Here is a 27,735-nt window from a genome sequence, read left to right on the forward strand (position 1 = left end):
TACAAAAATGTAAAATGTGGCAAAGAATCAATACCCATCGTGGCGTTATGGTTAACTATATTTTATCCCGATATTCATAATAGTGACGGTATTTCCAATATATCTGTGCAGTTTGCAAACACTTCCATGAGGGGACTACGGAACTCAGATAATATGGCACGCCCTATTTACAGATGTTTGTATCTAGGATATCAAATACCTGTAACTCATATAGATAACACAACTGCACTAACACACGAAACTTCTCGGCCTGTATCTGAATAAAGTGTTGTATACTTCGGGAACCATAGTACCCAAGATAGAACCTATAGGCACGATATTACGATCAAGTGAGTATCAGGAGTCCCTTGGAAAGGGAATGGCTACTACACATGATCAAGTTAAATAATGTAACCATGGTTGCTACCTCAACATCTGGATTGATCAGCTGAATGGAAAACAACGAAAAGTTACCGCGAACGAAGCCGAAACATCGAATCTTTATTTCTTGGTAAGCAGCATTGTAACTTGAAAGGTGTGAATGACGGTCCCTGATTGATCAACCGCCTAAATGTATAACAACCTACAGTATCAGTCATTAAATTAGCCCCGCCCCTTCAATACTTTACAGGCTGCTGAACAAAGGATGACACGCGACAGAGTATAACAGTCGCGTGCCGATGTTTATAGAACACGGCAGCATGAAACGGATTTGTTACTACTAAAGGAAAAATATATCGGAATAAACTGTTCAATATTTTAAATCTACTAAAAAAATAACAATCGTCAACTCCCAGAGTGGCAATTAAAGCTTTGAAAACAAAGTATAAATTATTTGACTCATGTTACTAATTTTCTTGGATCGGAAGTGATTTATAACCACGAGATTTATCAATTGGATTCCTTATTTCATTACTGACTTACCCAAGATATTCACACAACTGGATGAATCCTGAATATGTGTTATTCACCTGATGGTACTGAGGTAAGATATCAAACAATTTGAGCGAAATGGTTTGGAGCACATGAACCTGATGCATAATAATGGAATTTTTTGTTACGTGAACATGTATAAAGTGTACATTATTCGTGACGGGGACTAAAATTTCTACTTTTTCGGCCAAAGTTACAGCGAATATTTTGTTATATATCAATAATTATATGATGGAACTGATTTTGGGATTGCTGCATAGGAAGTTTCATGTAAACGATGTTAGACTTTTCGCCGTAAATGATGCACTGATGTCATTACATAGTTTGGATACCTTCTTTAACATGCGTCTTATAAGAAATAGCAAGTGCTCGTCAAGTAGCCTAGTTCATACCTTCTACAATACCTATATACTACAAATGGTCGACTAGTTTTTACTCCATAATCGGCATATATCAGTGTTGCTGAAACTCTATTATGAATATACGTACCTAACCCTAATCTAACTAGACCTAACTATAACAAATCCGCTACAGTTTCCACTGGAGTCATACTACAGTGAGGTCATACTGCAGTGGGGCCATACTACACTGATGTCATACTGCAGTGGGGTCATACTACAGTGGGGTCATACTACAGTGGGGCCATACTAGAGTGGGGTCATACTACAGTGGGGTCATACTGCAGTGGGGTCATACTACAATGGGTTCATACTGCAGTGGGGTCATACTGCAGCGGGGTCATACTACAGTGTGATCATAATACAGTGCGGTCATACTGCAGTGAGGGCGTACTGTAGTTGGGTCATACTACAGTGGGGTCATACTGCAGTGAGGTCATACTACACTGAGGTCATACTGCAGTGGGGTCATACTGCAGGGGGTCATACTGCAGTGGGGTCATACTACAGTGGGGTCATACTACAGTGGGGTCATACTGCAGTGGGGTCATACTACGGAGTGTATAGCCTAGTGGAGTGTATAGCCTCGGCGGAGTGTATAGCCTAGTGGTTAACGCCGGCGTCTCCCAGTCATGAGATCCCCGGTTCGATTCCCCGCCGACAGCAATGTGTGTCGTCTGGCAAGGGTGTTGTTCAATAACAACTTCCCGACATGGACGTTAAATGGATGTGTGCCGAGAGATTGGCTTCGGTCAGCTTGCGAGCCTACAAGCCTCCATGGCTTCTTTCGCGAGTTCCTGCTTGCGGGAAGATCACATATACATACATACATACTACAGTGGGGTCATACTGCAGTGGGGTCATACTGCAGTGGGGTCATACTGCAGTGGGGTCATACTGCAGGGGGTCATACTGCAGTGGGGTCATACTACAGTGGGGTCATACTACAGTGGGGTCATATACTGCGGTGGGGTCATACTGCAGTGGGGTCATGCTGCAGTAATGTCATACTTGGACTAGCATACTGCACCGTGATGTACTACCGTAGTCATCCATGCCGTGCGCGGTTCACCCAAAGGAACAAATCAGAAGTGTGAAAAGTTTACCATTGGAGGAGTGGCCTACACTTGCAGCAAGGCAACCAAATACTGCTGTCGCATAACCACACCATCCCCTTACCCTTCTTCACAAAATACATTTAGCCTTATCAGCCCCCATCCTCCTCTGTCTACAAGAAAGCTTCATATTTTATTATAATATAATGACTGTAGATAACGGAACTCGATTTCATTGAAGTTTCAGGATTGAGCAGTACTGCACGGAGAGTTATACATGAATAGAGACCATCCTTTATTCTTTTGTATATGTTTATCTTTCTGGTCAATTTGGTCATCGCTGGCAGTATGTAGCCGTCACTAACGAGGTGGTGCGCCCATGAATCCCCAAAACACCCGACTGGAACCTTCATACAAGGGATTGAGCCGAATGGAGGATTTTATTAGAGATGGTGTGTGGCCCTTGATTCGTTAAAGTCGACAACCAGATTTTCTTAATATGGACACCAGGTGATGCAGTAAGTCGTATTTAGACTATTGCATGAGCACACAATTGGAGAATGCTTATTTCGTATTAAATTATAATAAACTGTACACTTGAGCTTATTGGAGGGACTGCCATCACCGCGATGACGTAACCATTCACGTGGTTCAGCTTGCCAAGTAACCTTAGCAGAAACTGCAAAATATTCACCATAATGACCAGTCATTGTTTAACTTTTCTGCGGTAACATGTGTGAGTGTTCAGCTCATGTATATCTTTCCACGGTAAAATTAATAACGAAATAGTTGGGTGACCTCTCGGTTTGTTGTAACAGGGTAGAATTTGCCCTGAGTGTTTTTATTCTGGATGCCGCACTATAGATTGATAATACATTGTACTTTGAGAGATAAGTGACTTAAAGAGATTTTGCCCCTATAGTAATCAGCAAGGAAATGTTGTACCTGATTAATGCAGTTTCGGTAGTATAAACTCTTGAAGAATACTGTTGAACTAGAACGAATTGCAATATGAATAAAGAAGTTGAAATTACTTCGTTACAAACAGAAATTTGACACATGTTTAATTTCTTCGCGGAAGTATACTAGTGTAGAATATCCCCATATACAATGCTTCACGGGAAGTATTCATTACACCAGCTTCAAAACTATTCACATGTGTAATGTGTTCTGGTCTAGAGCAACCATCACTGTTCAACCATGGTCACTTTTAGGTTCGATGATAAATCAATTATGTTATTTTGAAACAGTAAACAGAGAAGTGATCGTTGTTTCATTGATAAATAACCATCAAGCCTTCACTGTATAAAAACCCGTTACACGGCTTCATGAGATAACCAAGCTGACCATAGAGCTATAGCTCCATGAGCTGACCCAGGCTAAATGGGCGAATCTGGCGCCAGTGAAGGGCCCAGACACCCTAAGCTCCAACTAAGCTCAATCAAAGCACACAAGTCGGTATAATTCACTCTTTATATATAAAAGCTTGTCAAGCCATACAACCTGCCATATCGGTGAGACTTCCATTGAAAGAGTCATTCGTTTGGAAAGGTCGAGACTTTGTAAGCACGTAAATAATAGTCCTGCGTTAATCCTCTGTAGTTCTCAGACACACTGGCGCCTGGTGTAGACTTCATTGATAATGGAATTGTTGCAGTGCAAGCAAATCGATTGTTATGTTTGTTGGTATTGAGATGGTTGGTTGTATTGCTTGACTGATCACGTGGTAACTAACCTGTTACAGTCAGATTTGTAAATAAGATTTAGCCTGGAAAGGCAGACAAATCTGGCAAAGTCGGGTGCAGACAATTTAGTTTGGACAGTATATGTGATTACTACTGATATGTAAGGCAAAGCTAAAGTACGTGTGTGCAGGGCAAATGTATGAAACCTCTCTAATTCCTGCGACTCATTTGAACCTAAGAAAGTTGACTTACTATTTAGCTAACCTCGAATATTGTAGTGGAGTTACAATATGTCAACGTTTCCAATGTGTTATGAACATGTGGTGAATACTAATAGCATAATAAGTGTCTGGTCGACGTAGAGAACCAGATGCAACCATTAATTTCTAGTTCATTAACCTTCAGTATTTCGGTGACATGTATTTTAGTTTCTAATGTCATCTTCCTGGGTTGATCAATTGATTTTGCCAATCATACTAAAACGACTGCTGTAAGAGATTGATGCATTGTGTCAGTAATGAATGTTCAGATTAATAAGGTCTTACTATACAGTTTCAATGCAATGACAGGTTTTCTTCTGCACGCAGAGAAGAGGAAAAGGCCTACCTGTAAAAAAAGAGAACAATTTTGGCTTCCATTTGTTTTCGGCATTCTTAGAATATATTCCTTTTTCATCAGAAATCAATAATAATAATGATGATGATGATGATAATAATAATAATAATAACAATAATAATAATGATAATTATAGTAATAACAATAATAATTGATATGATAATAATTATAATTATAATTATAACAATAATACTACAAGAAAGCCACCAGACTTAGTGATTCCTTACCTTATAAGTATATACTGTATATAGAATCACTTGATTGATAGAGGAACTGAAGAAAATGTGTCCTGAAGTCAATTACCAGCCTAGAACATCATACCAGATAAATTTTACCATAATAAAGGTACAACCCTTCTGAATGTTGATAGACAGATAACAGTCATTAGTGAAAGTGGAAAACACTCTCAGCCACTTAAAAGAGGAATGGTCAAACATGAATCTTATGACAGTTAGTGACACAGAAACTGAGCCGTTCATCAAAGAAATAACTGAGTTTGCAAGTTTACAAGGTTTCCAGACTTTGACCTCTGTCGAATTTAAATGTCCTTCCATGTACATCATATTTGGACAGATATTTGGACAATATCTGTCACTAAATATACAAGCTAATACGGTCAACTATAATGGGTTAAGGTCAAGTGTTTTGTGTCAAAGTAAGTCCCCGAGGTCTTTACTTGAATATTGAGAATTCAGAGCAAGGCTTAAGATAGTGTGCAGTAGTTTCTGATTAAACTTAAGACAAAAATGTCATCTTAAACACCATCTTAAAACCTAGATAGTGAGAGCAATGAAACATTACCCTGACTTGGTGTAAACTTTCAGGAATTACTAATTCTTAAAAATGCAATCATTCTCAATTTCTTAGAAACAATATCAATTAGGATTTGACAAAGTATGTGCTTTCCTGTACACAATGTCCTTGCACACTATGTCATGCTGAAACCCAAAGCTTATTACTGGCCACTACCGAACTAAGAAGGACGATTTTCAGGGATTGAAATCTGCTCAAGTTTTGACACCCGTTGACCCCAAATGACCTCCATCACAAACAATAGGTTTCGGTAAATAAATTACAGGACATCCACATGCCAAATATAAGAACTGCATAGGCAACCTTCCTCGAGATATCATGTTTACAAGATTTTCACACGTTTTCCCCTTTGTTGACCCCAAATGACCTTTGACATAGATGGACAATACTCCAGATCGTCTACTCAACATCGGCAAGCTACACACCAAGTTTCAACTTCCTTCAACTTCTACTTCTTGAGATATTGTCCGAACAATGTTTTCAGACTTTGACCGATGATGACCTCAAGTGACCTTTGACCGATAGCATCAACAATCCCAACCAATTTTACCTAAGGGAAACGTACATACCAAGTATGAAATGTATCACCATCGCATAAATTCCTTCGGCCTTTAGCCTTCAACAAGGAATAAAAAATACGTACCTAAACGTTTCTCTAGTCTTCAAGTTGGCACATATTAACCTAATGTGTGATCATATGGAATTGCCAATCAACTAATTTAGTCAGCCGCAGTTCTCCCTGCAGTATATCTGTTGTTGTGTTTACTAGGGAGGTGGGAAGCCGACAGGTATGCTACTCGAAAATTTTAAAACGAAGAACACTTCGAAGGTACCTAAACAATATTAGGGAATATATGTGTGTGTGAATAGATGAAAGAATGTAGTGAAATAAACACTAGATATGTGAAAAGGTTGTCTGTGTGTGCGATGGGGTGGGGGGGGGGGTGTTATCCTATGCGCCTAGCGTTCACACATACGTACAAAATATATATGTTACTTTATTTGCTTTTAAGTTCCGAATGAGCGGGTCGTTATAAACTATATGCGAAGCAATATAGGCCTTTCTACTTACTGTCAGCATTATGGGTTCAGGTTCGGTTAAATTTGCGTAAATGAAATTTTGAATCAGTGAGTAAGTTGATATTGACACGGTTACAGGTGTGTAGTTTAGTCACCCAAAGGCTTAGCGAATATCATCTTATTACTTGACTTACTGATGTATATTATATTGAATTTTATTGGGAATAATTGGGAAACACCTCCTTTCCTCCTCTTGGGGAACCCTTTTCGTGAGAGGTGATAGTTACGGGGAGCTCTCACCTTATGCCAAGTACAACAATAACATCTTGACTCAATCTTGATCAGTTCACACTGCGATGCAGGTGTGCAGCCGTACCGTCATCCATTCATAACACCTCTCGCACTATACCAACCTGCTTATCATCCTTCTCTCGGATACTGTGTAACTAATTGACTAGGGCGGTCGGTTCTCTTTGATACACGCGGGACTGACAGGTGTGTTGCCTTAGCGACCGCCATCCTGGCGCCCTATAGTTTCAAAGCTTAGGCCAGCGTGAATAGATGACGTCACATTACTGGCGCCTGCCCGTCGCGACTGCTCGACTTAGCGTATTTGTTTTTGTAGGGGTACTTGTTCCCGAGTTCCAATAGGGTTTGGTATAGTGTACACAGATAAAGTCATCTACCCTGTTGAGTCGAGGAGAACATCTGGCCTCTTTAGAATTCTTTGAGGGGGGATAAAAAAAGAGGAAAAAAACTGCAATCTGGAAGGTTGCTCATTAGTTGTTACGATAATTTGATGGGACTGATGTTTGGTTACAGCGCACCTGAATATCGTGGGAATAATGATAATCTTCATGGAAGGGTGCAGATGCACATGCGTTCCGCTTTTGTATTTGTCTATGAAATATTCAAATATCTACCATTCTACTTTTCTAATACTTGTCGAGGGTACACGTGGCCGTACAAGTTTTCGATTTGTTTTTTTGCATTTAAATTATGGCTTACCGGCCTAGGAGGGTTCTAATAATTATTATCATTATTATTATACAAAATTTCTATAGCACCTTATCCAATCAAAAATTGCTCTAAGGCGCTTTACAGTAAAATACATACAAACATGAAATACAAATATATATATCGATAATGTAAGGTATACAAAGGGTAGAAAATTTGTTATATACAATCTGACAATAAATTGTAGGGTCTAAGGGACCCCCACCCCTCCCGTTGAGTTTTGGTAGAAATAAGGGGACTTAAAAGAATAGTCCAGGTCAAATTTGGTTTTGATATTTTAAAGGGAACATAATTAAGCATTCTAGTGAAATTTGCATTCATAACACCGTTTTTTTTTAAATAGATATTGACAGTTGAAGTTATCTGACATTCCACCAAAAGTGAACTTAAAGCAAACAGGTGTTATGTCATAGTTGCACACTGACAAATAATGTTTTTGTTTCTGTCTATTGATTTGACCTTGGATTGGATAGGGTTACTAGTTTGTCTAAATGGGATGTGAAGTTTATAAAATACCAATACATATGGTTCATTCATATTATGGATGCATCCACTTGTGGAATATAAAAATTAGACGTAAATTTTAAAGGAAAAATTAAACATTGTTTATTAGTGTGCGACGTCACACCTGTTTCCTGCAAGTTCACTTTTGGTACGAAAGGTGGCAACTTCAACTGTCAAAATTATAAAAACGGTACATAGGAATTGAATGCAAATTTCACCAGAATGCCTAGATTATGTTCCTCTTTAACATATCAAAACAAAATTTTGACCTGGACTATTCTTTTAAATTGGAAATTGTCCAAGTGACATTCTGCCATATACAAACAATGTTTTTCCAAAAAATTCAATACGTCACTAGTAGACCTATACAAACAATTTCTTAACGTTTCTGAAAGTGATCACGCTTAGTTAGAGAACAAAGTTTGTACATCTCAGTATGTACGCAACAATTGCATTGTATAAACTAAATCTTGCTAGGGGAGGGAATGGTACACTCTGCTATAGTCACGTGATAGACTAACGGTACATCATGTCCGTACAATGTTTGCTTTAAAGGTGGGGTTCAGTTTGTTAAAGTATATGACTTTAGGCATAATTTTAGTCTTGATATGTAATTGTCCGAGCAAAAAGAAACAAAATTAATGCTCGTAATGTTTTAACAGCTAGCCAGGTTTTAAGATATTCACCTGTTACAATACGCGAAATCTCTGGAATTCTCCTTTCTGGCTAAATTGATGATAACGTCAGCTACTCAGTAGATAAAAGTTTGTGTTAAACCATTCTTTTATCAGTTCTAATAGCACCTTTAGACATGTTCTGTTACCTTAACCAACGTTAAATAACAGAGCATACTAACCCATACAAACATTCATCACCATTTGCCTTTGACATATTTACAACACATTGTTAGCATGGTTTAAAAAGCATTCTCTGGTAACAATGTGAAAGGTATATTCTAAAGAGAAAAATATTGCTAGTTGAACCCCCCCCCCCCATCCCACCTCACCCCCTCCCTGGTTAAAACTTAAACTTCTCCAAGAAGAAGGATCACAATGCGATGTCAATTGGGTAAATGCTCTTTAGAAGTTCTACTTAGGCTAAAATAAACTATCCTGGAATCCTTGGAATGTTTGCTTGGATGTCAAAGTTCTTTGTAGTTAGAATTTCATCAAAATGTATGTTTTTAGAATATTATTTCCCTCTGTGGATAAATTATTGACAGATTTGTAAAATAACACTGAAAGTCATTTTCAGCTAAATGCTCTAATGACATCCATTCTACTGGTGCCAGATGAAGTTATAAAATGTCACACATATTATTTTCGCGATACAAGATGCTTTGAGTTTTTTTTTGTTTCTTTAAAGATGCAGAAAAGGTTCCACTTCAGCCACCAGAAATCCTTTTAACTACATTTGTGCAGCAGCTAATATCTTTTACCAGTGTATAATACGCAGGCATCTCATGTCTCTATATATTGACACAAATGCGACACCAATGCTAATCACGGACTTAAAGTGAACTTGTTCACAGAAATCACGTTCTATGCTTAGTAAGGATAAAAAGGACAACCTAAGTTCTGAGACGCAGCTCACATCGTTTTGTTAAACAAGAAGTCTATCCAGTATCATTTAAGGCATGGCTACTTAGTTTTCTTTTGCCACTTTGTTTTGTTTTGTCCGTTCCCGAAAACAAGTGTTCTCAGTTACCCTCTCCCTTCTGGTTACGTCACTGCACCGAGTAGACCGTTATCTGGTGACTACTGCACGTGTTTTAATCATGGGTTACTAATAACATTAACCCCTTATCGTTAGTGTGGCCGATATAAGTTACTGGTAACATTTATGACAATAATATTACTCTTGTTGTTATGGTATGTTGTCTTATGCTATACAGCATTGTTCAGTCTCTGAGTCTGATATCTCTTCGGAGGGTATGCCAAGAATTTATTGAAAAATTACCTGCTTCATATCTTACCTTTATTTACGTCTCTTGTACTGCATTATATTTTATTGATATCAATTTTTCTGCAGTTTTCCTGTTTATTTGTTTATTTGTTTAGTTTTATCTGTTTTCTATTCATTTATTATTATTTTTTGCCCTCTGCTTCTTTACTGCCTGCTTGCCCATGTATATAGTTTGTTTCATACTATTGCACGTTTCTATTTTTTTCTATAAATATATTTTTATTAACTGCCCGCTTACTTGAAGATGTGATTCAATCATGTGAACACTATTCCTCTTAGAAAGGAGGTCCTCATATAGTAACTTTACACCAGTTCTGTTATACATACTTTCGGTGTTGATGTCTCAAACACCTGCGCTATACATCGTATTAGTTCTGAATAAATATTATAAAACCTTGAACTTTTAGTACAGTACATTATTATCAAAAGATGTGCTCCAGAACCCTCTCCGACATCTTAATATTGATTTATGAACGTTGGCTTCTCAGGACTTCTAAATTGTGGCATTCTCTAACGTGTTCTGTGAATATTTCTCGATTGTGAGAATGTCGCCCTCAGATTTGATTGACAACGTATAATTTGCAATTCTCCGTTGTGACTGGATGATCCCTTTCTTGTCGAATCAGTTAAGTAAAGACCACGCCTACAAGTGGGCGGGTGTTTTGCTTTAATCTAAAGGAGGGTTTTTATTGGTCGTTGCCAGCTGTGCGGAATCGCTGCACTGTGACGTGATAAGTGAACCGGTAATAATCAGAATCCTACTAGCGTAAACATTCTCAATGTCACACTGTGAATTCTAACGTTATAGCCGTGTTGAATATCTAGCTGAAAAGCACGTACGTAAGGTTCCCAATAGTGGCAGGTAGGCTAGCTATACGCATAGCCAGACAACGTGAAGTCTTAGTGTATTCTCTGGAATTGTGGAAGGAAAGGAATAAAACATTCGCTGCAACGGTACTTGGAAATTTGCCTTATATCGTGACAATAAAGAAGGGGTAAATAAGTATTACAATTGTTTACATTATAATTGCTCTGACTCGACTACATCGCTATTGTGTATATAACTAACAGAGTTTACAGTGTGTGGACAGAAATTTTAAGATGAAAGTAACGCGTCAGGTTAACATGGAGGCTTCCTGCCATGGACAACAGCACAAGATAGCCACCATGTTGCACCGTGCACAGAGTTTGTCCAAACACAGATCGTCTCTGAATGATTTTTCAATGAGTGACTGCTACGAGAAATTAATAGAAATTGTTCCTACGATTCCAAGAGACCGCAAGGTTTCACGTGTGGAGATTTTACAACATGTTATTGATTATATTCAGGACTTACAGATAGCTCTGGACCATCAAAATATTCGTGTTAGAAATATCAACGAACCTTCCGGGCACACAACGTTGGTTACAACACCAAATAGGACACCATTTAGCACACTGCAGACAACTTCATCCAGTGGGTCCACCCAGATACCCTTTATAGTGACGTCATCGGAAACAAGCAGCCTCAACCGAGAATTTGTCAAACAGGTAACACCATTTCGTTACAATAAAAATATGTTAAAATGCGTAAATGGGGCAATATGAATTCGCAGTGAAAACGAATATAAATGATGTTAAACTCCATTAACAGTTGACGCAGCGATCGAAAAAGACTTTGAAATATCATAGATAAAAACCAACGAAAATATCAAAGAACCGGCAGCGTCAGTGAATTTACACTGCAAAAGCACAACACACACTTGCATTAGTCTCCAGGCTCATATTCATGACTGGCCCATAGTATTTAATCCATCTACGTAGTTGATAGTACCCATTATTTGATTATGTTTTATCAACTCAATGTACAGTGCCATTCTCAGGCACTCCTATATATATATGCCTATTGCATGTTAAATGCTGTTATTACGTTTTGCGTGCACTCAGTTCACTAACAGTAACACAGCAGGTATATTAAAGGTTCTCATGCAGACATGCCTATTGCATGTTCAATGCTGTTATTATGCTTTGCATACACTGGGTTTACGTTTACAGTATGGGTCAGGGAATAATTAAAGTGTTCAAATTTTGTGTAGCATTTGGAAGGCTCTGATTTTGCTCATTGAGTACAATAGTTCCTGGCCTGAGTAGAAAACTGCCATACAACTGTACACTTGTAGCGCTACTTGACATTCTGTATAGCAACTTGCGAAGTGATACTGGATAAGTTATTTCCTGTAGGTACACTGCAAATAAGGTACTCAAAGAGATATTCCTAATGCATGTTGAAAGGAACTGTTATTATGCTTTGCATACTTGGGGTTCACTTGTAAAGTAAAGGTACTAGTACTCTTGCAGACTTGTATGCCTATTGCATGTTGAATGAACTGTTATTATGCTTTGCATACTTGGGGTTCACTTGTAAAGTAAAGGTACTAGTACTCTTGCAGACTTGTATGCCTTTAGCATGTTGAATGCTGTTGTTATGCTTTGCATACTCTTGGTTCACTTGTAATCTAGTATAGGTACTCTACAATTGAGGTACTCATGCAGACTTGTATGCCTTTAGCATGTTGAATGCTGTTGTTATGCTTTGCATACCCTTGGTTCACTTGTAATCTAGTATAGGTACTCTACAATTGAGGTACTCATGCAGACTTGTATGCCTTTTGCATGTTGAATGCTGTTGTTATGCTTTGCATACTCTTGGTTCACTTACAAGTATAGGTTCTCTACAATTATGGTACTCATGCAGACATGTATGCCTATTGCATGTTGAATGCTGTTATTATGCTTTGCATACCCTTGGTTCACTTGTAATCTAGTATCTACAATTGAGGTACTCATGCAGACTTGTATGCCTTTTGCATGTTGAATGCTGTTGTTATGCTTTGCATACTCTTGGTTCACTTACAAGTATAGGTTCTCTACAATTATGGTACTCATGCAGACATGTATGCCTATTGCATGTTGAATGCTGTTATTATGCTTTGCATACCCTTGGTTCACTCGTAATCTAGTATAGGTACTCTACAATTGAGGTACTCATGCAGACTTGTATGCCTTTTGCATGTTGAATGCTGTTGTTATGCTTTGCATACTCTTGGTTCACTTACAAGTATAGGTACTCTACAATTACGGTACTCATGCAGACATGTATGCCTTTTGCATGTTGAATGCTGTTGTTATGCTTTGCATACCCTTGGTTCACTTGTAATCTAGTATAGGTACTCTACAATTGAGGTACTCATGCAGACTTGTATGCCTTTTGCATGTTGAATGCTGTTGTTATGCTTTGCATACTCTTGGTTCACTTACAAGTATAGGTACTCTACAATTATGGTACTCATGCAGACATGTATGCCTATCGCATGTTGAATGCTGTTATTATGCTTTGCATACTCTGGGCTCACTTTTACAGTATAGGTACTCTACAGTTGAGGTTATCCATGCAGACTTGTATGCCTATCGCATGTTGAATACTGAACTTTGCATACTCTGGGTTCACTTGCACAGTATAGGACAGGTACCCTACTATTGAGGTACTCTGAGCAGACATGTATGGTAATTGTTGGTTTAATGCTTTTATTATGTTTTGCAAACATTGGGTTAACTTGTACAGTATAGGAACTCTATAATAAAGCTACTCATTAATTCGATTCTTGCCATCTGGTCGGTAATCTATTTTACAGTATTGTATTTGTATGTGCATGTGGTTTTCATGCAATGCAGCTGTTAACTTAAACAGGCTAGTTTGTACACGTATTTGATTGAAAAATATGACTTAACAAACAATGATTAGGGGTTTCATGAAGTGTAACCATACGTATAGTGGTCACACTGTAGTTGTAACCATACTGTACGTATAGTGGTCACACTATAGTTGTAACCATACGTATAGTGGTCACACTATAGTTGTAACCATACGTATAGTGGTCACACTATAGTTGTAACCATACATAGAGTGGTCACACTATAGTTGTAACCATACGTGTAGTGGTCACACTATAGTTGTAACCATATGTATAGTGGTCACACTATAGTTGTAACCATACGTATAGTGGTCACACTATAGTTGTAACCATACGTATAGTGGTCACACTATAGTTGTAACCATACGTATAGTGGTCACACTATAGTTGTAACCATATGTATAGTGGTCACACTATAGTTGTAACCATACGTATAGTGGTCACACTATAGTTGTAACCATACGTATAGTGGTCACACTATAGTTGTACCCATACGTATAGTGGTCACACTATAGTTGTAACCATACGTATAGTGGTCACACTATAGTTGTAACCATACGTATAGTGGTCACACTATAGTTGTACCCATACGTATAGTGGTCACACTATAGTTGTAACCATACGTATATTGGTCACACTATAGTTGTACCCATACGTATAGTGGTCACACTATAGTTGTAACCATACGTATAGTGGTCACACTATAGTTGTAACCATACGTATAGTGGTCACACTATAGTTGTAACCATACATATAGTGGTCACACTATAGTTGTAACCATACGTATAGTGGTCACACTATAGTTGTAACCATACGTGTAGTGGTCACACTATAGTTGTAACCATACGTATAGTGGTCACACTATAGTTGTAACCATACGTATAGTGGTCACACTATAGTTGTAACCATACGTATAGTGGTCACACTATAGTTGTAACCATACGTATAGTGGTCACACTATAGTTGTAACCATACGTATAGTGGTCACACTATAGTTGTAACCATACGTATAGTGGTCACACTATAGTTGTAACCATACGTATAGTGGTCACACTATAGTTGTAACCATACGTATAGTGGTCACACTATAGTTGTAACCATACGAATAGTGGTCACACTATAGTTGTAACCATACGTATAGTGGTCACACTATAGTTGTAACCATACGTATAGTGGTCACACTATAGTTGTAACCATACGTATAGTGGTCACACTATAGTTGTAACCATACGTATAGTGGTCACACTATAGTTGTAACCATACGTATAGTGGTCACACTGTAGTTGTAACCATACGTATAGTGGTCACACTATAGTTGTACCCATACGTATAGTGGTCACACTATAGTTGTAACCATACGTATAGTGGTCACACTATAGTTGTAACCATATGTATAGTGGTCACACTATAGTTGTAACCATACATATAGTGGTCACACTATAGTTGTAACCATACGTATAGTGGTCACACTATAGTTGTAACCATACGTATAGTGGTCACACTATAGTTGTAACCATACGTATAGTGGTCACACTATAGTTGTAACCATACGTATAGTGGTCACACTATAGTTGTAACCATACGTATAGTGGTCACACTATAGTTGTAACCATACGTATAGTGGTCACACTATAGTTGTAACCATACGTATAGTGGTCACACTATAGTTGTAACCATACATAGAGTGGTCACACTATAGTTGTAACCATACGTATAGTGGTCACACTATAGTTGTAACCATACGTATAGTGGTCACACTATAGTTGTAACCATACGTATAGTGGTCACACTATAGTTGTAACCATACGTATAGTGGTCACACTATAGTTGTAACCATACGTATAGTGGTCACACTATAGTTGTAACCATACATAGAGTGGTCACACTATAGTTGTAACCATACGTATAGTGGTCACACTATAGTTGTAACCATACGTATAGTGGTCACACTATAGTTGTAACCATACGTATAGTGGTCACACTATAGTTGTAACCATACGTATAGTGGTCACACTATAGTTGTAACCATACGTATAGTGGTCACACTATAGTTGTAACCATACATATAGTGGTCACACTATAGTTGTAACCATACGTGTAGTGGTCACACTATAGTTGTAACCATACGTATAGTGGTCACACTATAGTTGTAACCATACGTGTAGTGGTCACACTATAGTTGTAACCATACGTATAGTGGTCACACTATAGTTGTAACCATACGTATAGTGGTCACACTTTAGTTTAAGACTGGAAATAATTTTGTACTTGAACTAGTCAATTTTTTAAGAAGATCTTTATAATACATTTTAAATTTATGTAGCAATAAACCACATAAATTATTCAAATTCAGATTGGTAAATTAACTATTATCCATTTATTAGACAAGGAAATTTAAATACTGTAGCGAGGTTTCATTCGTTTGCGAAGGTTACACAAACATCACGTACACATACATATGCATACAACAGTTCTCACGTACTGCAAGCCAGTATATAGTAACAGCCAACTGTTAATCTCATAAAGCTGTATTGATATGCATTAAGCAACGGTATGGGATTAAAGCTGATACACTGCATGGAATTTGAGTACTTAAATCTTCTCAACAATTGACCAAAACAATGTTTTTGCGAAAGTCATTTTTGCATTGAATGGCTTGTAATCACTGGGTCTACCTTTGCATATATATTTGCCATTAATCTGCGAACTCCTGCAAATGTAAACAGGTTGTAACCAGCCGGTTTACGTTACCACGTTGCAGTTTGACTGTGGGATAGTCCTGGAGTAACGGGGAGTGTTGTCAGATGAGAAACTTCCCGGCCTTTTGGCTAGATCAAATGTAGCATTATGTTCTCATAAGGGGAACCGTGATACACACCTGACGATGATCAACATGGTCAGTCTCGATGCAAGGGGACTCGGGTTAAAAGCGGATCAGTCGTTTGGTTGTCCTTGCCCAGGTTCTTTTCTGGGGGACTTTTCTTAAAAAGTAGCCAATTTTTCATTGCAGGTAATAACATCATTTTAACCAGTACCACCTAATGTCACCTCATTTGCATGTTGTCGATTTAACCTACCAGAAAATATCAAATTTCCTCCGTATTGATACGGTAGCTCGTGCAGGCTTGCAGCAAAGCTCTGGACCATTGATGTGTAATTGTTACAGTATTTCGTTGTCGGCCTTATTTAAATAATGTCTGTACACACAAGCTCTGCAATCGTATATGATTTCAGGCTAGGAAACTGCATAACATTTAACGGTATCACAAGGTATGCACTTAAACTGTTGGACCTCACTAGGTTTGATCTTTGCTTTTAGTAATTTTCAGATGTATGCTTTCAATTGGTAATTGGTAATCTCACTTAACAAGTTGCAAAACAAAACAATTGTGCTCGTTCTATCAATCGTTTACGGTAACTGTTAAGTCCGTTAACATAAAGTGACATGATTATTGATGGGTTATGGTTAGGAGTTAGCTCAAGAAAGGTATGGAAATGATTTATTATTACTGTAAAGTAGTATTTATACAACTTTACAGGGATCTTGTCAGGTATGCTTTTGTGCCATACACGCAGACCAGACACAAATTGCGTAATGAATTGTCGACTCGGGAAGATGTTATCATTCTAGCATAGTCACCAAAAATGTTTAATAATCAGCGAAAACAATTAAATTTCTTTTGCAAGACTTATAGGATGACTACCCAACTCATATTTGAAATTTATGACACTATTGTTATCAAAGGAAAGTTGCTCTTCAACCACTATATCCGGCAATCTTACAAACTAGCGTAGTATTGCTCAAAATAAGGTTGTAATTCAAACTATGTCAACTGACTTCAACACAAATTCGCGACATATACTGTTAAACCGGCTTTTGACTTCGGTAAATTATGTGGCAGGATTCAAAATTGATAACCTAAATCAAAAAGCGGCTTCAAAAATATTTAATTGTTATAGGATCTGTTATGTAAGTGTACCAAATCCACGGAAATAGCTGCTTTATATTGCAGATGAGTGAAGAAGCTGGGGATCTTCCCTTCAAATTACTTCCACTCAGCAGGGCGCATTTTCAGCTGCCTGCTATTTAGTTTAGTTCGTCACTCCGCCCTGAAACTCAGTGTGAGAAAAACGGTTTCTTGGTGAACCGCCGAACAGGTGTTACAAAATACTACGGTTTCAATGTCGTCTTCTCATACCAAACTCGCATATTTTGACAAGACTTGCACGGAAGACTTCGTTTTCGGTTATTTAACTCCTACAAAGACATAATATTTGGCGCATGCAGAATGGTACGGACGGCATGCACTTTGCAGTACAGCGTGGGAACCACATTGCATCGAAAAGCTGGTGAATGGAAGCCAGCAACTTTTCCAAGAAGCTTATGTTCAATTAAGTTAGGACATTGCCTCTAGGCCGACGAAAATTCATGTTAGCAAGTTTCGGACAGTTAGTGCTAGTGTTAGTGAGGAACATAATTTCACGACAGCCAAATTTGATTACTTTTGATAGGGGGTGGGACACAAATGTTGTTTGATGTTAGTATGGAGAGGAGTCCAAGGGGAGGGGTGTTTGAGAGTTGCTTGAGCAATGCATAGATTAAATATGGTGCTATGATTCCCATTACTTTAATAAGCTGTATTTGCGTGTGTTACTAAATGTAAGGATTTGAAGGACAGCCTGAAAAAAAGGGGGTGGGGGTCACATACACACGTTCCCCACGGAATATAAAAATAAGAATATATGAAACACCAAGGAGAACAGTATTTTAACCAAATATGAAACACGTGAACGTAATTGTCATAGCTAGTAGACGTTATTTATATTAGCTGCTCTTGTTATGAATGGTTCCTTTAGGAGACAACGTCAGGTCTGGTGAAACTTGTTTTGAAGTAGACAATGCAGGTACAAACCACTTTAGTGCACGTATTATTGGACATGTTGTGGAGATACATTACATATGGGCAGATTGCTTAAATAAACTACGGGATTTCAATTATCTTGGCTAGTAAACACCATAACTCAAAATGTTTGCTGGGTCAGACTTGGCGGTTTAAAGGTAATTTGAGGTCAACAGGTCATATTCTGAAACTTTGCAAGCATGAATTGATAGTTGCAAAGATTAAATGCATTAATGCAATAATTTTGCTGATCACTTGCAGTCTGTAATGGCCAACACTTTAAACTAAATTGTTTGTGTGCCGTGTAAAGCTTAAGGTTCTCATATACTGTACACTAAAATATGACAAAAAATCACTAATCTAATTGGCTTTCTGGTGTTACTAAGTACTTTGATCTTCGAGGGTGGATGGCTGTCAGGTTCTTGAGCGGTAATAATAGGGTTTCAATAGCGCTCGTGATAAAGAGCGGGCTGTAGGGTGGGGGGGGGGGTGGTCTGCTAGTATTGTCTTGTGCTGATAGGGTTTAGCCGCTAGCGTGCGTTACTAACGGACAAGTTGTTCGCTGCTAATTTAGGAATCGGAAGGAATGTACACTGACGTTCAGTGACCATGACCGGTCTGAGCCACAAAGAAAGCGCCTCTTCGTGAACGTTGCAAATGATCGAAATCACTTAGTACCGTTTAGGAATATTGCAACTCCTTGGTTGAATCTGTAGTCATGTACACGGCTTGAGGAAAAGAGATAGCACGGTTGAGGGCTAAACCAGGAAGATCTGTTTATCAAGTTACTTTCACAATTGGAGAGGAAATTTAGCTGTGATAAGTTGGTTTTGCTTCCTGCTGCCTACGTTGTTATGTTTTGTTGGCCACCTGAATATACAATTCACGTGTCGTCCTTTGTTTTTATGCCCTTGCATATATCAGATCGTCGGGAAAGGAGCTTTAGTCGGAAGACCTACATCTTAATGCACTGCATTATGAAACGAACTCATATTGCTGCAAGATATAAAAGATAAAAAAAAAACATCGTTGAGCTACACTATATATATTATAGACGTCATATAGTTTCATAGTCCAGTTTCCAGTGAGCTGTGCATGGGCTACACTATATATATTATAGACGTCATATAGTTTCATAGTCCGGTTTCCAGTGAGCTGTGCATGGGCTACACTATATATATTATAGGCGTCATATAGTTTCATAGTCCAGTTTCCAGTGAGCTGTGCATGGGCTACACTATATATATTATAGACGTCATATAGTTTCATAGTCCAGTTTCCAGTGAGCTGTGCATGGGCTACACTATATATATTATAGACGTCATATAGTTTCATAGTCCGGTTTCCAGTGTGCTGTGCATGGGCTACACTATATATATTATAGGCGTCATATAGTTTCATAGTCCGGTTTCCAGTGAGCTGTGCATGGGCTACACCATATATATTATAGGCGTCATATGGTTTCTTAGTCCAGTTTCCAGTGAGCTGTGCATGGGCTAACCGTAATTGCCATTTGGACCGAATGTCAGATCTGTCATGTGTCGTTTCAAGCAGGGGAACTGTGACTTTTCTTCTGTTATAACCATTTCTAACAACATACGCTGTTGTAACTCAAGAACTGCTCTATTAGCAAGTTAATAAAGAGATTCGGTATTGCCACAAATTGGCGGTTTGTGATAACTAGTGAAAGAGGGTGGCAGAGTTAATATAGCTACTAAAGAGCTCATTAGGCGGGATAAGAGATATGTAAATATCGGGTTATCAATATTTTAATAGCATTTACACAATTTGCTCCAGGAGGGGAGTTGTTGTCCCTTTCTTGGTTTAGATGATAATCGTTACCTTTGCATTTATGATGGTGTGCTTGCGTTTGTGACGCCCAGCTTGTAAACACGATATCTGAAGAAGGGAAGGTCGGACCAACGTGATATTTGGTGTGTAGACGTATCACATTGAGTTCAAGAAGGTCAATGTTTTTTGTTGAGGTCAAACGTCATTTGGGGTCACCAGGGGTCAAATTGTAAAAATATTGTAAACACGATATCTCAAGAAGGGAAGCTTGGGCAGATCAAATATTTAATATGTACATGAACCACATGAGTGCAAGAAGCCTATAGTTTTTGGTGGAAGTCAAATGTCAGTTGGGGTCACTAGGGGTCAAATTGTGAAAACCTTGTAAATACGATATCTCAAGAAGGGAAGCTTGGGCAGACCTCATATTTGGTGTGTATAAGTACCACATTGAGTACACGAAGCCTATTGTTTGTGGTGGTCAAATGTCACTTGGGGTCATTAGAGGTGAAATTGTTTAAACCTGTAAACGTGATATTGCAAGAGGGGAACCTTAGACAGATCTCATATTTGGTTTGTAGATGTACCATATCAAAGTTAGGGAGCATATTATTGCTTTTGATGGAGGTCAAACGTCAGTTGAAGTCAACAAACTCTAAACATTTGCTTCACTCCTCTCTTACCTGTCTCTCTACTCTAACGAACCTTCCTAATCATAATATCGCAAGGGAAGCTTGGACAGATCGCATATTTGGTATGTAATTGTACCACATTGAGAACAAGAAGCCTAATGAGGGTGGAGGTGCAGGAGGTTAATGGTCGTTTGAGTTCACCAGGAGTCAAATTATGAAAACCATGTTTTACACAATATTTCAGCAAGGACAGATGTCATATTTAGTATGTTGATGTATCTATCACATAGTACAAGAAGCCAGTTGTTGAGCTCAATGGTTAGTTCAGGATAGCCTGCGTCATCAACTTATTGTTTGTCACATGACACTGCTTTTCACTGTATTACTAAGATCAAATACTGTATGTTGTACACCCTCACTATACATTACGTCAGATTCATGAAGAAAACTGTTCATGTTACTGTACATCATCGAAACTACAATTCATTTTTGCATTTTGGTTTAAATATCGTACACTAGAACATGGTAGTGAACTGTCTTTTCTCCTCCATTTGTAGATAACCTGTTCCATTGGCCAGAAGTTACATCCATATGAAACACCTGAAAGCTCGCCAGAATCACAGCCGTGTACCTCCTAGCAGAATTGTAAGTTCTCATTTCTCTATACATCTGTATATTAGACATTCACATAATCTACTAAACTACATACTGGAAGTTGATTTCTAGGCCACAACACGCCTTTAGTTAAGTCAGATTATATATGAAAGTAATAAAGCTTGTATTGACGTCGTATCGAACTGAGGACAGTTCTTCAGATGTAAACTGCTTGCAACAAAATATTAGTCTCTATTAATGAGTCAGCGGATGTACTTGTCTATCATTTGAAACAAATCCAGGCCCTTTGTCCTTCTAAAGCCTTGTTGAATTATCTCCTATCTATGATATTAATTTACAGTTTCCTTAGACTTATGGGACGCTAGGAAGTCTCTATTTACGTTAATATCGCACCTCGTAGCTCGAGTTTGAACGGGACTTGTAATGCAAGTCATTGGATAGCTATGCAAACAAAAGCTTCTAGGAATTCCAGGTGCATAGGTCGTTCAACGGAAGTCATAAACATTGTTCATTCAGTTTCTGCATATGAAGGTCAAAATGGTCTTTCAGTCACTGCGGTAGACTGCCTAGATAGTATGGTATGACGTGCTAACGTAACCATTGTGTTTATCACACATTGCTTTGGTTTCCCCTATACCATGATACATTCTCACTGTGAAATGTTTGGAGAATGACCACGTGATTGTTTCATATGAGATCATGGTATTCCATAGTTGCTCATACTGATACTAGGGTGAATTTAATCTACACATGTCATGTACATGGGGTCTACTCATAGTGATAATACTCGGCTGATTGTTCATGGATATGAAGCAAAGATCATTAAAAGCCGCCATACAGCGGGAACAGCGGGTCGTTATGTCTGACCACGGAAGTAAACAGTATTCACGAAGGACACCAGGGACCGTGTGAGTCATATGACCTGCCCATGGGCAAAAGAGCATACAATAATGGGCACATCACTGTCAAATTTATCTTTCAGCTTGCTGCTACGATTATAACGATAAAGTCACTTTGTTTTATTATTGAGATCATTATAGTTAAATACTACTTGTGTCCTGACCCTTTGCCCAACTTCAAATGCATGTACTGTGTACTAATGACATTTTTATATGTAACGTTAAATAGCCCTTGAGACTTATTATTTCTACACGTGCCAATGATATATTGCAAAGGTTTTCGTGTACTCGATGATTCAGTTGTAAACACAGGTCTGGCGGATATTATCTAAAATGTGACAACAAGGCGCAATAAGGTAATCAATTTATGTGTTGGTGTGGGTGGGGTGGTGGTTGGCTGTATCGCTTGTGTTTTGTTGGTGTGGGGTGGGTTGGTGGTTGGCGTTATCGTTTGTGTTTTCTGTCCCCTAACCCACCGCCTTTGCATAGTTTGATGACACCTAGACATCTACGAAATGACATTCTGAAGCATTGTTTCGTTTGTGCCACTTGAGTGGACTATTTAGTCTACAATTAAGTAATATAGCGGATCATATTATATTAATGGATTTATAAAACTGACAAGTAGATTGTATAGAAACCAAGTCTTGCGATCCCACGGGTTTGGTTTCAATCTCCCTTCATTGGTCGGTCACAAACTAACCAACGTCAATTAACCAAACCATACAGATGAACTTGAACCCAAAGTGCCAGTTCATTTCCTTGTTCTGTAACACCGTGGACGACGCAGCTGTGATAATAAACGAGAAACCCAACCACTTGATCCAGTTCCCTAAACACGAAACTGCAGTTACAATAATACACAGCTATTAATCACTTTCCTTTCAGCCAAGATGTTTTGCTGTCTTGTGAGGCAAATGGGACCATATAAAATTTAAGTGACATTTTTTACTTGGAAAGGACACACACATAAGCTGTAAGATGTTCATCGTATACAGTTTTCTTAATCGGCATTTGTGCATAGCAGATCAAAAATTGAAGTAGAGGGACGGTGCATTCACGAAAGTTATATGACATGTTTGGCATTCTTATAGCTCAAAAATGTATTCTGTATTGTTGACCTTCGAAAGATGTATGATTCAGCAACAGGTTTCTGGCTAGTTGCCATGTACAGAACTGTTCCAAAGTCTCTTGTAGTACTTGAAACTTGGTCTTGCGTAAGGGCAACCATGTTTGTCCTGGCTGTGACATTGAAATTCCTCAAGTTAAGGTGTTCAGCTGTTGTCTGTTGTTTCTGATATTTCGATTTTTGCATAACTGCCTGTGCGTCATTAACTGTTCGGCATGCAATCTCACCAAGTGCTGCTATGAATGTATTTGTATTTTAGTGTTATTCTTTCATCCGTTCTTCGCTCAAGACTAATCAGTTGACGGTTTCATCTTCGTAACCAACAGGTGTACATCATGCAATGAGCCATTCTGGACTGGGTACCAATGCCAGGATCAGTTCTTCAAGACCAGGTGTCATCCTCACAGAGCAATCCGATCTCCCATCAATCATTAAAACAATGAAGGTTGACTGGGTTTGGACGATTCTAGCTCCGCGTATGGACAAAGATGATCATTCGTATGTGGGAATATGAAAGTTGTTTCTCTCTTAGCATGCTTTAAAGGAGACCGGGAGTGTTAATTGGTTTCCTAACACCAAGACCAGTCCATAAATTGATATTGTCGTAAACTCGTCTTTTCATTCCTAGTGACGAGAAAAATCAGAGGCACTTCAGCGGACAATGAACTTCATTGCTGAACATCTGCCATTAGTTTCTCGCACATATTTCCGTGAAACAACCTACCAGCAAATTTTTGCGGTGAAGGGAATTTACGATCACCGCTTGGGTTAGTGCTGTCCTGAAGACGGTCATGGGCACGTTTCTGATATGGGGATGGCTAAATTGCTTTCCTGCCCTTGGGTGCGAAAGACACCTGTCTATAAATTACCAATTATATTAAAGTAAATATTTGTGATAGAATATATATATATATATATATATATATATATATATATATATATATATATATTATATGCCGACTAAGACCAATGGACTGGCTGCTTAGAAATAGCTGTCTCATGCTTGCAGAGCATTTGCCCGCTCGACAGTTTTAGCAGTGAAAGAACTACATCTCGTTGAATCAGATTACTTACCTGCTGCTTATTTGCAAAGAGGACAGCATCAGAGGTGCGTGTTACAAACACATTTTGTATCTAAATGGTTCATTGTTACACTTTCCAGGGTGGTAGGGTGGTGGCATCTCTTTGATGGGATAAAGTGCATGTATTCAGAAGTTGGTTGAATTAGTGTGATGTCACTAGTCATAATTTAAAGGATGACTTAAGGGAGAAGTTTTGATATGTTTACATGTGAGTGCTGGTAATATTTCTACAGCTAAAAGTATGGTAGAAATACAATCTGGATTGATACCAATGTTTCCTCACGTTCTACAAAATATCAATATTAATTTTGTGTCATAAGAAGGCTCAGTAAGGCTCTGTTTTGCATTTCAGGTTGTCAGGAATTTTCTAAGCGGGAGGAGATTGCTCATATACGGAGGTGGATTAGTTTACTAGCGGGTGGGTGCGGGAGGTTGTTATTAAGTAGCTTTATCCAGGTTACGGAGAAATTGAAGTTTTTGAGTGGTTTGTTGGGAGGATTGACATAAAACAGCTGCTTCCATACAGGAAAATGTGTAGTATTTATAGGTGTGATACCGCGATGGAGTTGGTACGTTGGAGAATGAGCTAGCTGCTTTGCATTGCAACTTGCAGTAATAGTGTTAATGGAAACAAAACAGGACGTGATGCTTGTGTTCAGATTTTTCATAGTAAGATGCGAAAGGGGTATGTTATGCCTTGAAGGGGTATGTTATGCCTTGAAGGGGTATGTTATGCCTTGAAGGGGTATGTTATGCCTTGAAGGGGTATGTTATGCCTTGAAGGGGTATGTTATGCCTTGAAGGGGTATGTTATGCCTTGATGCTACGACAGAACCAATCACAAATCTGCCATGCCTATAAGTCTTACATCTTTCTCTGTTAACTGTATAGAGTACCCACTGAGACATAAACTCAACTGTCTGTGTTAAGAATTAGTCGAGACACTGCTTAACAGCAGCTATCCGCACATCTCTAAAATAAATGAAACGTTGTTGATTATTCAGGTACAGTTGTAGGTTGCTACTGTTTTGGCAGCTGTTGATAGCTACTGTTCAGTTCTGTGCCACCTCTGAAATAATGAAGCATTCCATAATTTTAATGATTAGGTAGTAAGTACCACCCAGCGTTTACAAAACAAATGTTACGATAAATCTACAATGAATTATCGGAGCTCTTGAATTGTAAAACGTTTGGTACTATTTTATCATGTATGTGTTCCTTGATAATTATGAGGCAGTGGTAATTCTTAATCCTGATCACTGCGTGTGAACTATAGAGATGCCTACTGTAAACAAAACTTTCAAAGACCGAATCATATTTTGTGGGATACCGTGTTTTGGTACTAGACAGGTCCAAAGTGTAAGATACACTATTGTGCTTTTCTCAGTTTCAATCATTCTCTTTGGTAGTATTGTTTCCTTGTTAGGGTGGTAGTGAACATTTCGCTGCTACAATTAAGCGGGTTCGTATTTACACATTAGCTAATAGTACTTCTGTTAATATCAGTGACAATGCCGCCTTGTTTTAATGAGGCAGTACGAAAGAAAAAGAAAGGGAAGAAAGAGATCAGACCTTATAGTAGCCCTATATGACCTTATAGTAGCCCTATATGACCTTATAGTAGCCCTATATGACCTTATAGTAGCCCTATATGACCTTATAGTAGCCCTATATGACCTTATAGTAGCCCTATATGACCTTATAGTAGCCCTATATGACCTTAAAGTAGCCCTATATGACCTTATAGTAGCCCTATATGACCTTATAGTAGCCCTATATGACCTTAAAGTAGCCCTATATGACCTTATAGTAGCCCTATATGACCTTATAGTAGCCCTATATGACCTTATAGTAGCCCTATATGACCGTATAGTAGCCCTATATGACCTTATAGTAGCCCTATATGACCTTATAGTAGCCCTATATGACCTTATAGTAGCCCTATATGACCTTATAGTAGCCCTATATGACCTTATAGTAGCCCTATATGACCTTATAGTAGCCCTATATGACCGTATAGTAGCCCTATATGACCTTATAGTAGCCCTATATGACCTTATAGTAGCCCTATATGACCTTATAGTAGCCCTATATGACCTTATAGTAGCCCTATATGACCTTATAGTAGCCCTATATGACCTTAAAGTAGCCCTATATGACCGTATAGTAGCCCTATATGACCTTATAGTAGCCCTATATGACCTTATAGTAGCCCTATATGACCTTATAGTAGCCCTATATGACCTTATAGTAGCCCTATATGACCTTATAGTAGCCCTATATGACCTTATAGTAGCCCTATATGACCTTATAGTAGCCCTATATGACCTTATAGTAGCCCTATATGACCTTATAGTAGCCCTATATGACCTTATAGTAGCCCTATATGACCTTATAGTAGCCCTATATGACCTTAAAGTAGCCCTATATGACCGTATAGTAGCCCTATATGACCTTATAGTAGCCCTATATGACCTTATAGTAGCCCTATATGACCTTATAGTAGCCCTATATGACCTTATAGTAGCCCTATATGACCTTATAGTAGCCCTATATGACCGTATAGTAGCCCTATATGACCTTATAGTAGCCCTATATGACCTTATAGTAGCCCTATATGACCTTATAGTAGCCCTATATGACCTTATAGTAGCCCTATATGACCTCACTTGCTGACAAAATGAGGTGACGTTTGAACTAACGTATCGCCCAACACAACAAAGTTTTTCTTAGCTTTTGGTGGATCATTTCCATTCTATCAGATATAAATATTGAATGGGTGAGTTCTATTCTCGATGTGACTGAGCCATGTGATCGTTCGTATTTTTTTTTGCACATATGTTTAATGTTCTTTTTGTACAGTGAGTATAGATGTTTTATTAGATTTGTCCGGCGCCTTGCCATTACTTTCAACATATGGGAAAAGATCAAAATTAATATAAAAAATCATAAATAAATTGGTAAAAACTAA

General features: G+C 38.4%; 1 protein-coding gene across 1 annotated transcript; it reads left to right on the plus strand.

Moving 5' to 3' along the window:
• Positions 1-922: 922 nt before the first annotated feature.
• Positions 923-27,735, plus strand: LOC139973336 (uncharacterized). The gene is made up of 4 exons (XM_071979948.1): positions 923-964; positions 11,314-11,514; positions 21,597-21,684; positions 24,009-27,735. The coding sequence occupies exons 1-3, from the start codon at positions 938-940 to the stop codon at positions 21,675-21,677; spliced, it is 309 nt and encodes a 102-aa protein (XP_071836049.1). The 5' UTR covers positions 923-937; the 3' UTR covers positions 21,678-21,684; positions 24,009-27,735.

This window comes from Apostichopus japonicus, chromosome 9 (assembly GCF_037975245.1).
Source record: "Apostichopus japonicus isolate 1M-3 chromosome 9, ASM3797524v1, whole genome shotgun sequence".
Classification (NCBI taxonomy): domain Eukaryota; kingdom Metazoa; phylum Echinodermata; class Holothuroidea; order Aspidochirotida; family Stichopodidae; genus Apostichopus; species Apostichopus japonicus.